Source organism: Pagrus major, chromosome 17, assembly GCF_040436345.1.
Source record: "Pagrus major chromosome 17, Pma_NU_1.0".
NCBI classification, from domain to species: domain Eukaryota; kingdom Metazoa; phylum Chordata; class Actinopteri; order Spariformes; family Sparidae; genus Pagrus; species Pagrus major.
This window is the reverse complement of record NC_133231.1, coordinates 19,586,408-19,603,045: the sequence shown is the minus strand read 5'-3', so window position 1 is coordinate 19,603,045 and position 16,638 is coordinate 19,586,408. Positions and strand designations below refer to the sequence as shown.

Sequence of the window (16,638 nt, the reverse complement as noted above, 5' to 3'; positions counted from 1 at the left end):
TTTATTTCTGTGTATGAACTGCAAAATTATTAAAAAGTGACTTGTTTTGCTTACTATGTCGCCTGAATAGCTGTATGAGAAAAACTCGGGAATGTAATCGTATTCTTCTCACAATACAAGATGACTCTAATCAGAAGTTTAAAATGGTTGGTTGCAAAGTTATACAGGTATATTTTCTTGGATAATCTATGCTATAAAACTAGTGAGTCACACAATCCATTCTAAAAACATTGCATGCAAAAGAGAGTCATTTATCAGGTTCATACTACAGTACTCTTATATCAAGTTAAGGGATTCTTACAAAAAACTCTAAGATGGAAATCTACTGGCTTTGTTTGCATCGCTGCAACATATTCTGTGACTATCAAGATATAACACATCAAAGAGAGTGCATGAATATAAAGGTGTCTTGGCATTTTCATGTAAACGTCAGAATTCGGTTATGAGTGAGGTGTCTTTAATGCTGCTAGTTCTCATGTTCAAATTCTGTTATAAAACTGCTATTAGTGGGGTAACAGGGGAGTTTGGGGACACATGTTGTTGGAGCCATTTTCAAACAGCGGTGAGAGGCGACGGGGCAAAGTCTGGGTTTAGGAAGGAGAAGCCCTCGAAGTCCTCCTGGTTCATAGCTGCTAGTATATCCGGGTCAGAGGGAGTGAGCGCTGACGGAGCCGCTGTGAAGAACTTGTCGAAATTCTCACCTTTTTTCCCACCCTGATGGAGAAGAAGAGCAGATTAAACGTGCATGATCACATATTTGTGGTTCAGGCTGATTGAATCATTCTCCTGAAAAAAGAAACAACACAAGAAAAGTCAGATTATAAAAAGACACCACCTCCGTTTTCTCTCTTTTTCTCGCCCACACCCTCCTTTTCTCTCTGAGGAGCTCTCTACCACACCTACTGTTGGAAGAAATCTGCTCACGTCTTCTATTCCAGCTCCTTAACAGCATACGACGGCCTTACTGCTGGATGATATGAATCTCATTTGGCTAATGGGCCTGGCCTCTAACCCCTGAGCACACTCAGCTCACTCAAGGCACACCTCACCATTGGCCATCAGGGCCGCAAACTGGAGTGTGGCAGGCTAATGATGACATACATTTGCATATGGGCGGAGTAGGCAGGACCCCAAGGTCAGAGGGTCCCGTCTATTATGACTGGACTGTCTGTTTGTGAGCGCTCAGAGCCCATCTCTGGGAACCAGTGGAGGTGATGAAAGAGAGAAAAGAGAGAAAAGAGAGGGAAACGGGGGAGAGTGATGGAGGGAAGAAGAGGGGATGAAATGTCCAACACAATATGGACAGCTTAGACAGGAGGCATGCAGGGAAATGAGGGAGAGAGCGTGGGAGTTTAAGAGAGAGGAGACAGATGGAAGAAAGTGACAGCTTCAATTCCCTAAAAGTGTCCTCCGAGAGACAGAGACGAAAAGACAGGGAAGAGAGGGGGAGGAGGGACGAGACTGGCAAGGAAGGACAGAAAGAAAGAAAGACAGAAAGAAAGAAAATAAAGTTTATAGAGTGTGTAGTCCATCTGTTCAACTGACAGTTCTGGGTTTGAAGGGCGGCTGGATCTCCAGTCTCTCCAGACGGTCCCAGTCAATCCAGCGGAAGAACGGATGTTCCCTGATATCCCTCTCTGCCTCTTCTCCGGCGCCTAGGCGCTTGGCCGGGTGCTTTGTCAGAAGCTGGGGTAAGAGTGAAGAGAAGAAGCAGAAAATATGATGGTTACCATGGGATACAGGTGAATGTTTTCTGTTTGTTTTGCTTTTTGTTGCAGTTGTCAACAATGTACATGGTAAACTTTGCTGTATTTGAAAAATAGTAATCCAAAGTAATTTTATTGACTGCGTGTTCATTTTGAAGAAACAGTTTGACATTTTTGGAAATACACTTCTTCACTTTCTCGCTGAGAGTTAAATGAGAAGCTAGATACCACTCTCATGTCTGTGTGAAAATCTATGTCAGAGTGAGCAATACAAACAATGGTAAGTGTGTTTAGCTAGCTAGTGTGGCGGCTTCCTTTCTCACTCTCTGACGTATCGTCTAGCGTTTGAGTGTTTCAGGAGGTAAATGGAATTGACGCCCCTGATTTGCTGGTTTTGAACATGATTGGAAACAATGAAATAATGTAAACACAACTTAACAAAATATATAACATAGGTCTAGTAGTTTTCAGACTATTAATAATGCAGAAATGTTACATAATATGCTCTCAAGTTTTGCTAACCCTTTTTTAATATATTTCAGAAATGTAATATGATGTAATTTCCTTTAATGTTTCGGATTTGCATTTATCTTAATTTTCTGTGTGTAAAAGTTTTATGAGTAAGAAGGAAATGAAGGGTGACTTACTCCCTTGCAGATAGCGACAGCTTCACGGGTGAGACTCTTCGGGTAGACGACACTCTGCTCCATGATGGACTGAAACAGCTCCTCCTCGTCAATACCATCAAATGGTGGCTGCAAGGAAAAGATAGAAAGAGAGAGAGAAGAAGAAAAAAAAAGAAGCCATGAGGCCCTGCGAGCAAAGTGAAAGCAAATATATTGAAATTAAAGTTCTTTTGAAAGTCTTTTGAAGTGATTACAAAGGACAAGTACTGGAGGCTTAAGTGTGTGTGCACACAGGTCTATTGTTGGGATTAAGCTGAGTGTTACCTGTCCTGCCAGCATTTCATACATCAGTACTCCATAGGACCACCAGTCTACTGCTTTATCATAAGGCTGATATGCCACAATCTGAAAAGGATGGAGAGAACAGGAGAGGAGATAAAGAGGAAGAATGGCAGCGCAGAGATTAGGAAGTAGAAAGAAGACAGGAAGCGTGAGAGAAAGCGCAGTTGTAGCAGTCGGCTGCTCGGATGATACGCAGCTATCGGAGACAAAAAAGCAGAGGTGGGGGGGAAAGGGAAAGCATGGCATTAGGGAGGGTAAATGTATGAATGGGCTCAGTAATAATCAGCACATGACTTTGGCTTTGTGTGTTTGTTTGTTTCCCCGGTGTGTGTATGTGTGTGTGTTTGTGTGTGTGTGCAGGGCAGAGAGAGGGAGGGAGGGAGGGAGGGAGGGAGAGTGCACAAGGGAACAATTCCCAGCCCCTGGGGAAATATATTGTATCTCTTCCAAAATGGCAGATGCAGGAGAATCAATGGGTGTTTACATAAGAGAGTCAATACCCAGGGGTTCCATAGCAAGGTTTACAATATCAAAGACATGCACAACAGTCACATCTTCTCTTTCTATTTCTCTTTCTCTCTCTGTCTGTTTACTACAAGTCCACCAACCAAACAGGCAGGATGTCACCTTCACTCTTTCTCGGAATTTAATTCGTTTAGGATGACTTGAGAGAAAAACTGCGTACACAAACAATTTGTAAGGTAAATATATACAGCTTACAGCTTTTGCATTTCAAAAGAGTGTCAAGCAAAACCACCTCCATCGTTTTCCAGCTGAAATGTGCATCGTTACAATATCCTATTATTCTTCAGTTATTTTTCAGTGGTTTGTGCGACTCTCGGGGGAGTTAATAACCTTAAAGAGCCGCTACACAAATTTTACACATTAAAGTGTGTTTACAGGTCTCGTGGAGTGCAACTGCATTGTGGAAAAAAGTAGTATAAAGCCTTTTGTGGCTCCAGAGGAAGCTGCGTGTAATCTGGTGAATTGTCTCGAATGATGTCACTCAGTGGCTTCGTTGCATTGTGGGTAATGCAGGTGATGGGTTTTAAAAAAACTGTTACACTTACACTGTTGGACTTCTTATGGACCATTTAAAAACAAGTGATCAACATTGATACAGCAGAACCAGAGATATCGCATGTTTTATACCACTAATTATTTTTCTATCGAGCTCCTACATTACCCACAATGCAACTCAGCCAAGTGCATTTAGGTCTTTGGGAGGACTACTGCATATGTGAAAAAGTAGTTTGTAGCCTTTTGTGGCTCAAGAGGAAGCTGCATGTAATATGACAAAATTGCCTCTAGTGATGCCACTTAGTGGCTAAGTTGCATCGTGGGTAATGTAGGCGCCAGGTTTTGAAAAGGAAGAAGAATGTGCAGAATAAAAAAGGTGGTATCTCTTGTATCGCTGTATCGGTTTTGATTTGTTTTTTAAACTGTTCAGAATGAGTCCAACAGCATTTTGGACCAGTAGACTACATAACCCACAATGCAACATCGCCACTGACTGACATCACTGGAAGAAAGTTGACAGCCCACATGCAGCTTTCCTCTGGAGCCACAAAGGGCTTTATGCCACTTTTTTCACATATGCAGTAGTACTTAGCAAGACCTGTAAAGACATGTTAACGTATAAAATTGGTGGAGTGACCCTTTAAACGTCAATCGCAGTAGGAGAAAGGCAATACTGGTAATACAAGGTCTCTGAAGGGCAATAGCGATTTCTGTGCAACGTTCTTATAGCACAAGCACACAGCACCGCTAATTGAATCATGTGGAGTTAATTATTCAAAAATGCTGACAAGGTCAGAGAGGACGGGGGAGATGAGGGGAGCTGCAGTGAAGCAAGTCGCCGTCTCACAGCGCTGCAAAACAGGTCAAGAAAACGAAGAGGGGAAGACAGGGGTGAGACGAGGGGGAAATGAGGGAACTAAGGAACAAATGAGGGAAGTTCAGACGTTAGTCTGGACCGTGACGTTGGCGTACAGTACCTCGGGGGCGATGTAGTCAGGGGTGCCGCAGAAGGTGCGCGTGGTGTCGCCCTCGAACATGCCCTCCCTGCACATCCCGAAGTCAGCTATCTTTATGTGGCCCTCGCTGTCAAGCAGCACATTATCCAGCTTTAGATCCCTGAGAACGGAGGAGATTGATCACAGAGGCATGAATCATTTTGATAGATAACATCTTTATAACAGTCATTAGCTACAAAAGACATGATAAATCTGTGTCACGTCTGTGTGCTGCACTGCAGAGCAGCGACAAACCAGGCCGTGTCAGACGAGCAGCCCACTTCTCTACCTGTAGATGATGCCTTTGCTGTGGAGGAAGAAGAGGCCGACCGCGATCTCTGCTGCATAAAACCTGGAGGAAGAGAGAAGGAGGGTTGGTAGGGGCTGGGACTCGCTACTGGTTGCTTTATCTTTCAGAAAATTGGTGAAGGTTTTCAGCGAGGAATGGAGCTCAAGAGGGTGATGAAAGGGAGGGTAACCAAATAGATGAAAGGCTGGAGGAGGAAGCTGGAAATGAGCAACAGGGTAAAAATTAGTTTTAGATGATTGATCAAAGATTATTGATTAAACGAACGGCCAGGGGGAGGGAAATGTAGATGAAAAGATGAGATTAGTGGGAGGAGAAAGTCGGAGGAAAGAGAAGAGGGCCGGTACTTGAGTTGATGACTTTTTATGAGTCACCAGGTATAATGAACAAAGCTAAGAGATGAGTGTGTATGTAAAGGAACAGAGAATAAAGGAAAGGCAGGAAATGAGATGATGTAGATGAGGATTGTGATTAAAGGAAGAAAGGAGCTTTTTGACTACATACGCTGCGTGAGGCTCTTTGAACTTGCCGACAATCTGAATGTGAAACATCAGGTCTCCTCCGTTGACGTATTCCATCACATAATACAGGCGGTCCTGCAGAAACACACACATTTACACACACTCTCCATGCATAATCACCTCTTGTTCAAATTAAAAAGCAATCTGTTAAAACCTCTCCTCCAGGACCAGGGACCTTGTTAAAGAAAGCAAGCTAATTATTTAATATATTAATCGTAATTCTCAGCCAACCTGGACTGAAACAACTCCTCGGAGGACCACGCAGCCAAAATGTCAGGCAGCTTTATGGACAATTTAATGAAAGTTATGTGGTTCATTTAGGATCCAGTGCACCTTCTATACACACACAGACCTACACGCACACACACCTCAGTCTGGAAGGCGCAGTAGAGCGATGTGAGGAAGTGAGGGCGAGAGGAAAGTGCCAGAACTCTCCTCTCCACCAGTGCGCTCTCCGTGTCCTCGTCCTGGAAGAGAACGTCTTTCTTCAACACTTTGACTGCGAACAGACGCTCGCTGCCTCGCTCCTCTGCCAGCAGCACCTGAACAGACACACAGAGAGGAGGGAAAGTTACTGTAACTGTGAAAATCCCAAGACTTTTAAGGGAGCTACTGCATGCTGAAGCCCATAAATAAACACAATGTTTATTCAAAGACAACACTGCACCAACTGACTGGTATGAAGGGAAGAAGAGGATGATGAGTACAACTGTGTAAAAAAAGAAGCATTTTTTTAAATGAGAAAATTGACTTTTTTTTAATAGTTTTTTCATTGCTTTGTGCTCTCTCACTCAAGCTTATTTTTCAACTCTCAACAGGATTATGCATGTACAGTACTGTAACGCTGCCTGTACTGAACGTTTTTTAGGTCATTGTGTTATGAGTGACAAGGTGCTCCAGTTGAGAGGAAACTAGTTCTGCTGTTTTAACAAAATGATGTGCTTTTGAGGCATGTTTGTAATATTTTGGTGATTATGTGCAACGCATGTGTCATACCAAGTGCCCCAGCATCGAAAGCTGCACATAGTGGTAAGGAAGTAAAATAGTGCAAAAGATAAACAAGTTATCATTAAAGAATCAGTTCACCCAACAACTTTAATTACACATAAAAAACCTTTTTTTCCAAATCAATTTGGGATCTTGGGTATCCGAGAGTATAGAGTTATGCCAGACAAGCTGTACAGAGCCATTAATACCATTTTACACCAAAGTTAGCGTGTATATGCGTTGGATGGAAAGATACTAACAAGTCAGTGTCCTCAACTTCAACACACGTCATGGCATCGCACCTGAAAAGGGCCGATCAGAGCTGGGGCTGATGAGCATCGTTTGACGTGGAATGAATGCTAATTGTACACGTTCATATTGAAGACAAAAGCCAGATGTAAGTGGGTGTTAGTGGGTTTTTCGTCCAGTGTAAAAGGGGTATCATATTCTGTTTTGGTTGTTTTTTTATGTTTTGAAACAAGTGCTAAAGTAGTAGTGCTTGCTAAAGTAAAAGTGTTAATAAAGTGCATGTAACAGACATCCATCCATCCATGGCGGGGTACACCTTGGACAAGTCGCCAGTTCATCACAGGGCTGATATATAGAGACAAACAACCAATCACATTCACACCTACTCGCAATTTAGAGTCCAGGTTAATGTTATATATGCAAAGGGGAAGCAGCTCTGTTGTTTCTATCAGACATTAAAAATACATTTTGCACCCCTGTGAAAATGGCTGCTAGCTGGTTGCTCTAATGATGCATCATTTTCTACAATGAGGACCGCGTGACCCGAGGTTTACTGCGGTCCACGGCAAAGATATGGTCAAGAGCGGCAGGAAAGTGCTGACAACAACAGAGCAATTTTCAAATTGTGCGGCCAACCTGCAGCGCTGTGCTGTAATGGTCACTGAAGGATCTCATTTTACTTTCAAATAGTGGTGAATGGTACAGAAAATTACACGGTTTCATTTTTCAGGAATCAATATGTGACTGCACAAAGGTGCTTGAAAGGAGGGTTGTGTATGTGTGAGTGTGTGTGTGGTATTGATGAACTGCCAGTCACTGAGAGAAATCCTGCCGTCCTCTGTGATCGTGTCTCCTGCTCTCTCAAACTAACGCATAAAAATGGGACTCTTCAGAATATTAAAAATCTACATGTAGTTTTCCCTCTTTTTCCGCTCTTGTTATCCCATTTCCTTTTAGTCATTTTGTCACTTCTTGCAGCACACTAAGCCTTCCTTCCTTCCCTCTATCTGTCTGTCTCTTTCTCACTTCCCCTCACTCAGCAGCCCCAGGGTCTGTCTCTCCTTTCTTGGGTCGTGTTTTTTTTCTTCTCACTTCTTACGTAAGTCGAGTCTATTTCTCCTGCCCTCTGTAGACTCTCCTCTGACAGTTATGAAACAACGCAGGGGGATTTCAGAGGAGGAAGAAGGACTCAAAACTCTCTTCTCTTCATTATGCCTCATCTACTGGGGAATTAAAGAGAAAATGGAGAGCAGAGGCTCCCTTGAAACGAACACCTCCAGGAGGATTGTCTGCCTGCCTGTGTGGCATGTAGGAAGCCAGCAAGCCTGAGCTCACGACTGCTGACGACACTAAAGAAGAAGCTAAGGGTTAAATGAATCATTTGGCAGTGGCAGGAGAGGCGATGAGCATGTTAGTAAGAAAGAGGAGCTGCTGAATGAAATGCCACTTGAAGGTCAAGTCCACCAGTAGTAGAAATTATTTAAAGCCGAGCGTATTCTCTGTTGCTTTAAGCATGAAGGGCCTCTTTGATATCACTAACAGATGATTGTGTGTAAAAGAGATGGCATTTGGTCTCAGTGGCGGCTGTGTTTACCTTGCCAAAGCTGCCTTTGCCCAGCACCATGAGGAAGTTGAAGTCGTGGATGCTCACTCTGACTTTGGCAGGGCCCGGGGTGTGGACAGGAGGACATGATGGTACAGGGGTAGGGGACAGGGCCACGGGGAACGCCTCAGAGAGCGGGACAGGTGTTGCTGGAGGCAGAGAGGGCGTTGTGACGTCTGGCTGAGGCTCCTGGAGAGTCGTAGTGGGAGGATGGAGAGATGAATGGCTGGATGCAGTCCAGCACACACACAGAAAACCTGAACAAACCTTCCCACCCCTGGTTTTGGATTAGTCAGGCAGAACAATCCTGCACCCTGGTGGAGACGGAGTGTAACAGGGAAGGGAGGGGACTCTGTGTAATTTATTATGTAATTATTTAGCTACAACACCAGGCATAAATCTTACTCTCTTTTTCCTCAGACAGAACTGTAAGTCGAGGGACAGTTCAAGATCCTGACCCAGTGTGAGCGGTGGCAGCTGTTGTTTATTAGATGAAGGTAATCATAAACTGTTAAAGGCTATGCCAAGGCCTCAGAATAAATGGTATCACTTGGGTGATACAGGTGTATATATCTCCACTGTTGCTTTTTGTTCACCTTGACGACCAGCGTATCCTACCTGCAGGTCTGGGTCTGGCACGGGGATGTTGTAGTACTCCCCCTCGTCCTGGGCGAGCAGTTTGAACCAGCCGCTGATCGGGCGCCTGAAGATCTCACTCACTCCGAAAGACAGCGCTCCCATGAAGTCGTTCCTGGACGTGCGGTCCCAGTCCCACACCTCCACAGACAGCCGTCTGTCCCACTGGTGACCGCGCACTGAGCTGGAGAGACAAACACAAAAACTCAAAGTCACTGGGGAGAGTTAGCTCGCTATGTAGGCAGGTGAGCTAACTCACTCAAGGTTTCTGAGGCATTTTCCTTATATCTCAAGTCTACTGAATGTCATAGATAGTCATTCTGTCCTTAATTATTTTGTAGTTCAGGCTCCTTTTTATGGCTCATCTTGTCCCAGTGCAAGTTTTAAGTTCACAAGGACTCACAAGGTGAAACTCTCATTCCAGACGGGATTGAGTGTCGAGCGGATGGTCTTGGTCTTCTGTTTGCTGTGGCTCTTGGGGTCTGGAATCAATTTCAGTTTAACATACGGGTCCGACAGGCCGTTTGGATCCATGGGCATCAGGTTACGAGCCTCCCGCACTGCAGAGAAAGAAGAATAATAGAAAGTTCAGAGACAGAAATCCTTCATTACCCGTGTAATCCCACTTCTCTTTAAAACAACACTTCCCATCGTCCAGTGGGTCCTCGCACCTGTGACAAAGACATCCTCCGACTCTCCTCTGATGGTCAGGTGGATCCTCCCTCTCTTCTCTGTATGGTCCTGGCCACAGAGACTGGGAACACTGGTCTCACACCGTCGATGGACGTTCATGTCACAACCTCACAGCAGAAAGATACACATAAACTCAACATTCACTGTTCAAGACATTGTAAAACCGCAGACACCCAGGTCAACAAGGTAAAATCACCATGAAACATCCTCAGTTGATTACTACAATTATTTTTGAAATGTTACGTTTAAATATGCAAATGAGCTTTTTTCTAATTAAATATGCTGTCATTTGCATACACTCCCAGAACAGAAATCTGAACTTTGGATAAAGCCAGGTTAACAATGTTGTTCCATTTTGTAGACACATTAGAGTCAAAGGTTTTTACAGAGGGAATTCTGGATATCTCATTTCATCAGAAAATACTCTCAGCAGCCATAATAAAAACATTTTTGCAGTGTTTTTCAGAATATAATTATATATAAATCAGGCTATGAATGATATATGAGCAAAACTGTGCCAGAGTATGAGAAAAAACAAAATCGTTTGGAAGAAACCAGCTTTAAAGATATGTATCGTTTAAATCATTTTATCTTTTTGATCTTTTTTATTTTAATGAAGGTTATTTTTTGAGTTTTCTGAAATATGAAAGGCCGTCTAATTAAATGCACTAACATGCATTTCCAAAACAAAAACCTGAACTAAAATAAAATAAAAAGTTATGGAAGCAAAACAGCCCAAAATCTCTAAACTGACAATGAAAAAACTATTATTTCATCTGTAGTGTCACACTTTAAAGGAACCCTGTGGAGTTTTTGACCACTAGTAGCGCTCTAGGGCAATGTCTTTACAACTGGGTCGGCGCCGGCGGCATGACCACAGTTGGTCTGATGCTATTCCACTGATCAACAATCAGTTGCAGTAACGTGTGTAAAAACTGAGCAAGGAGTCAACGAGGGAAGCGAAGAAGACTACGAGCAAGCAAACGTGGATGTAAACAACAGACTATTGATTTTCAGATGTTTTATGATGCAGGAAATGCACTCAACACATTTGTATGACCTCGAGGGTTCACACAATGCGTTTTGTTGAGTAGACACAACTTTTGTGTGTTTACAAAAAAACTCCACAGGGCACCTTGAAAGGAACAGCTTGACATTTTGGGAAATACAGGAAGATGCATCTGTCATGTCTCACCTTTAATTACACTGTAAGTCCACAGAGATCAGCCAGTTAGCTTAGCTTAGCTTAGCATGAAAACTGAAAACCTGTGGAAACAGCGAGCCTGCCTTTGTTGTCTGAAGACAACAAAATTCACCTATCAGCGACTCTAAGGCTTACTAATTAACACATCATATCTCTTCTTTAGTTGTTAAAAAAAGGGTAAAAACGATTTGTTTCTTCGTCAGGCACATTAGTAACTTCCTGGAGCGTATTTCCCAAAATACCCTAATATAACTGTAACCGCTTCATTTTCAGCTAATTTTTGGAGGCTAATTTTGTCTGGGAGACGAGTTACAATGTGCCTGTGAGGGCTGATTTTTATCCCCACAACATGACTAATACAAGAACACAGATTTATAACAAAGCGGTGCAACTCACTGGAACATTTCATGCCCTGGTGTATGAGGCCGTACAGCAACGAGCCACAGTGGTCGCAGAAGGTCGGACTGGAGTAAGTTTGGACCTTAAACGTGTGTCGACTCTTCAGGTCCTGAAATCCAACAGAAACAATCTGCATTGAGTAGTCACACATATACACGCACACACAGTGTGACCAATGGATAAACTGTGAACACACACACACATTTACACACGCATATGCAGAGTATGATTAGTGGCAAGATGTTGAGTGGGGTATTCATGGACAAGCCAATTAGATTTCTCCACTGGGAGAGGACATATAAATGAGAGTGCATCTAGGCAAGGCTGTGTGTGAGAGCGTGTGTGTGCGTGTGTGTAGTGAGCAGAGAGGGATGAATCATTTTTATCTCTCTTCTGCTCATCAGACCCCACCACCACCACCGCCGCTCTCCACACACCACATTCTCCCAAACTGTTTTCCTTCCCTCGTCCCTCTGAGTCTCTATTTAAAAACACCTCTTCTCTCCCTCTGTGTGTGTGTTCCGCTCACTCTCTCATCCATTTTCACTCAAACACACACCGACACACGCACCAATACACGCATGTTCCCCTTGACCTCATTTCTGAAGCAGTTTATTTGGCTGGAAGACCAAAAATGAAGACAAATCTCCCTGAAATCCTCAAAATGCCACAGAGAGGAAGACGGAGCAGTCTGTTGCTCTCTCGCCGCCACTAATTCTCCCTCTTATCAGTCCCTCCCACCCTCCACCTGTGTCTCCCCCACTCTCTATCTCCAACTCCCTGCATCTCCGAGGCCTTGTAGGATGACATGACATGAGTGCAGACGTCACAGATAGGACGAGCCTGCAAAAGGATGTATGGATTGACAGATGAGTCATGCACACATGTTACCGGCAACAAGAGGATGGCTAAATATGATGACGACAGGAAACATAACATAAGAGGAAAGTAAATGTGGCAGAGCTGTCGTGGAAACACAGACACATCTACTCACATCTGGTTTGGGGCCCGCCACAGAGCCGGGACAAGTGAAGGTCACAAACTCGTGACATCTTTTGTGGACCACAAAACTGCAAACTGGAGGAAACACAGAGCAAAAATATCCTCAAAAAATGAATCAGTCACGCTGAGAAAATCATCTGAGAAGATTAAATACTGCGGAAAAAGGCAATAACACCGGGTTTATCTTTACCTTGACATTGGAATCCCTGCTTGCCGATGCCCCTGAGTGAAAAAGGCACATGGATTAAGAGACAAATACAATCTCCTCGACTCCTCTTTAAGGTGAAATACTGTATTTATTGAGACTGTTTCTCAGACAGAAGAGTAAAGATAATGCTGCCAAGACGGAGAAAGGACTGTTTCATTATTCCATCCTGTATTAAAGGTGCAATATGTAAAAACTGGCCACCTTGAATTCATCCCAAAAAAAATAGGTGCAGCTGTCACCAGACTACCTGCTAACTGCTGCCAACTGTATTCTTTTATTAGCATCCATAACTTTAGCTACTGTTAGCTTGTTAGATCAGTTAGCTGTGCATCTAGCCAGACTACCAGGAGAGTGTTGGTGTTTATACTGCTGGATAAGAGCTTTGGACTGCTAGGAGAAAGAGGTTTTTAGGCACGGGTATGGCTGGTTAGCACGCTAACTTCAGTACATAGACGTCTTTGACACGACATCTGTTGTTTCTTCACATTTTAGTGAATTTTGGAATGTTTTAAAATAAAATTCTTACTCATTTCACCTTTAAGACCAACCCACAAGCAGGAGTTGAGAACAAACTCCGTCTCATCAGCTGTGCAAGGGGCTACCAACCTGACAAACAAAGGGATTACGTGTAAAGTTTGAAGTTTCCTTTCTAAGCCACGCTGCTGACCAGGTCAAGCACAGCACTGTCCATTATTGTCACACACACACACATAAACACAATTCTCCTGTTTCCAGAACTGCGGTGTTGGCGAGTTTCCAGCATCTCCTCGGAGCTTTAATTGAATAATTAAAGCCATTGATTGACTAAAGAGTCCACTCAGCGGCCTGCCTGCTGTGAATCAAGTTTTGATTAGGAGGTTTAGAAAGGCGGAGACGAACCAGACACCGCCGAGAGCCTCCTTCACAATCATACTGGAGAGGCCCAGGGGTTCATAGGAAACTGACCATAATCACTGATCTAAAATCAGTTCACCATCTGGCTGAGTAATAATTAAAGATGGGGTTGGGGAGGGTAATCTGATCCTTGATCAGCATTCAACATTAGCCTCTGTCTGCAGCACTGAGCGAGTGAGGCCAGTTCTGCTTTTTGACCAGTAGAGAGCAATAGAGAACCAGGTATGGATTCAGAGAGAAGCAACAGTGTTGCTTGCTGGCTGGATATCACAGGGAATTCACTGCATTTTAAATTTAATGATGCGTTCAAACGCTTCTCCAACACATGCTAATGAGTCAAAAGGGGTGCATCAAAAAAACAGCATAAAACTGACCAGAATACTCAGAAACAGTCCGGACGGTATTGATTACAAATTAACTGGTATTAAGATGAATGGTGGCTAAATTCCATTTCGCTGCATCAATTTCAGGGTCCTGGTGCTGCACATGCACGCTCACTGTCACACTGTCACAGCTTACTAGGACACTTGCACAGAAAAGAGCGATCACTAATGTTATTTGTAACACTATGACAAGTCGAAATGTCTGCTGTGAAAAAGGCCTGTTGGAGCTGTCCTTGGATCTGTTTGAGTTATTCAGTGAGCAGGTTACTGACTCCAACCACACATGAGACAGAGCTGTGACACCAATGTCACTCTGTCCTTTAAGGACAATGTCACTTGCTTGATAATCAAAGGAGCCTAATTTACAACTCATTGCCTTTAAGAGGCTGACTTAATAAACAAGATATTTACATTTCAAAATTAGGCCTATCTTTTCTTAGTCTTTAATTAACAGACCAATTCCCCCTGGGGGCTTCAACACCCAGGTTGACATCCTGCGTGAAGGAAAAGAGTTTTCACCCTGAGCTAAGTGCTGCTACCGCGACCAAGACAGCAGCCAGTTGGAGAAATGTCCTGAAAGCTACCCAGAGGCTGCTGGCACATGCACCGCCCTGCATCCGACATACACCCGCGCCATATGTCCAAACACACAACCGCACAACCGCACAACCACTTACACACACACACTGCCACGGCTTCAGCGAGCGGAACAAGCTCACTGCATGGTTGTTTTGAATGTCCATGCATTATACATTAACAAAATACAGGGTAACTCTACCAATTATACACATTAAAGTGTGTTTACAGGTCTTGAGGAATATTACTGCGTATGTGAAAAAAGCAGTATAAAGTCTTTTGTGTCTCCAGTGGGAAGTACATGTAATTTGATTAATTGCCTCTAGGGATGTCAGTTGCATTGTGGGTAATGTAGATGACAGGTTTTGAAAAGCAGTCCACTAGTCTAGTATTGCACTCCTATTACACTGCTTGACTCAAGATGGAAAGTTTAAGAACAAATGATCAAAATCACCTTTTTTATTCCATGCATTCTTTCAAAACCTGTTGCATACATTACCCACAATGCAACTTAGCCACTGCGTTACCCTTTAAGTCCTGTACTGTACCTGTCAACATTTTGCAGATTATTTTTTGCAGAAAACAGATCATCCCTGTCCTGTGAAAATTATGTATCTCCAAAACATCAACTTTTCATGAGCAAGACAAACAGCTTTGTGACGATGCACTTTTACAACTACTTGTTTTCCATCTGTCTTATGATTTATTACATTATTATCAAATGGAGAAAGTAGGAGAATTTTCTCAACCCATAAAGGAACAATACATCCTTTAGTTGAAAAATTCAAACCCTCATATTTGGAGATATGTGGTTTTCAGGGGACAGCAATGAGTGTAAACTCTAGCACCACCTGGAGCAACCACAACAATTAAATAAGGTACAAGTTGCACAATGTGTTTAACATTATAAATCTAACAACACAAAGCAGATTACATTTTAGAATTAGTAGCTTAAAAGCCCACGTTCATTTCACTGCTTATACTTGAAGTTAAATCTGCACTTTGGAACATTTTTGAATGCAGGTATTTCTAATGAAGCCTTTTCTGTGTTTCTGGTTTTACGCATGAAGTTAAGTTTCATAAAACCAGTTCCATGTGTTTTTCTGGCTTTTCTAAAATCTGAAAAATAACCCCCTGATGGTGAGATAGTGGGACCTAATTAAAGTCGCTACTGAGTTGCATTATGGGAATTGCAGGATACAGCATTTTTGGAGATTAGCCCACACCATAGTCAAAAATATGGGATATCTCAGCCAATTTTGACCATTGTCATTTTAATCTGTCCTCTGTGATTCCCTCAGCTTTCTGGAAGTGAAATGCTGAATGGATAGAGTTTCCCTTTAAAATCTTTAAAATTCCTCCTACACTGCTGCCTGTGTGTGTTTGTGCATGTTTGCATGTGTTCTAACTTTGTGGGCAGGCTAAAAAAAACTCTGTCCTAATTGTGTGTATACTGTATGTGTGTGAAGTTCCTAAAGTAACTGCAGCATTGTGTGGGCTGCATTGTGGAGGTGAGGTTATGTGATCACATAAGGTCAGTGTGGTGGCTGCATAGTGTAGGCTGTTTCTCCAGCAGGCAGCTGGATCTGGTGTAAGACAGAAAAAGTGCAAAGAAAGTCAGAATCAGATGGAGTAGTGGGCTGCCTGAGGAGGCGGCTTATGAACTGCCAGGTTGGTGTCTGTGTGAATGTGCAGCTGTGTGTGTGTGTGTGTGTGTGTGTGTTCATGTATGTATGTGTGTTACCAGATGAAGTCGGTGCAGTGGCTGCAGAAGGTGGGCTGCTTGAAGAAGCGGGCTGTGAACTGATGGTCTTTCACCTCAACGATCCTCTTGTGTTTGAGCGCGCCCTTCCTCTGGAAGACGGGAACCCTGGGTGGAGGGGCGAGGGGCGAGGGCAGAGGGGAAGCACCGGGGGAGGCTGCCGATGTCGGGGAGGCCAATGTCAACGGGGAGAGTGAGGGGGAAGGGGAGACTGGGGTGGACATGATGCCTGGAGGATACAGAGGGAAGAGCAGAGAAGGAGGGGATGGATGATGAGTGTCAGCGAGGAGGGTATAGAGTTGTGCAGGCGAAAGACCTTGAACATGCGAGAGGGAGGAGGGGAGGAGGCAAGGACATGGAGGAGGAGGAAGAGGAGGGGGAGGAGGAGGAGGAGGAGGGATGGAAAGTGTAATGGGTCATGGTTGAGACAGGAGTTGTATTAATGGCACATGGGATGTAGGGTAGGGAGCGGTGAAGGAGTGACGTGGTGGAGAGAAAGATCGAGAAAGGATGAATGGACCGGAA

The 16,638-nt window shown here is 43.6% G+C and overlaps 1 protein-coding gene across 2 annotated transcripts; it reads right to left on the bottom strand.

Annotated features, from left to right (window-relative positions):
• Positions 1-552: 552 nt before the first annotated feature.
• prkcg (protein kinase C, gamma) lies at positions 553-16,337 on the bottom strand. 2 transcript variants are annotated; one of them, XM_073485280.1, is made up of 16 exons: positions 16,096-16,337; positions 12,481-12,512; positions 12,283-12,365; positions 11,286-11,397; positions 9,664-9,792; positions 9,396-9,552; positions 8,962-9,176; positions 8,348-8,532; positions 5,886-6,059; positions 5,501-5,592; positions 4,979-5,041; positions 4,672-4,810; positions 2,657-2,737; positions 2,354-2,461; positions 1,546-1,686; positions 553-714 (listed from the first exon to the last, which is right to left on the bottom strand). In XM_073485280.1, exons 1-16 carry the CDS (start codon positions 16,335-16,337, stop codon positions 553-555), a joined length of 2,115 nt encoding a protein of 704 aa, XP_073341381.1. The 2 variants fall into 2 exon arrangements, with proteins under 2 accessions (XP_073341381.1, XP_073341380.1); XM_073485279.1 differs by having other exon boundaries at positions 8,348-8,545; positions 8,975-9,176.
• Positions 16,338-16,638: the final 301 nt, after the last annotated feature.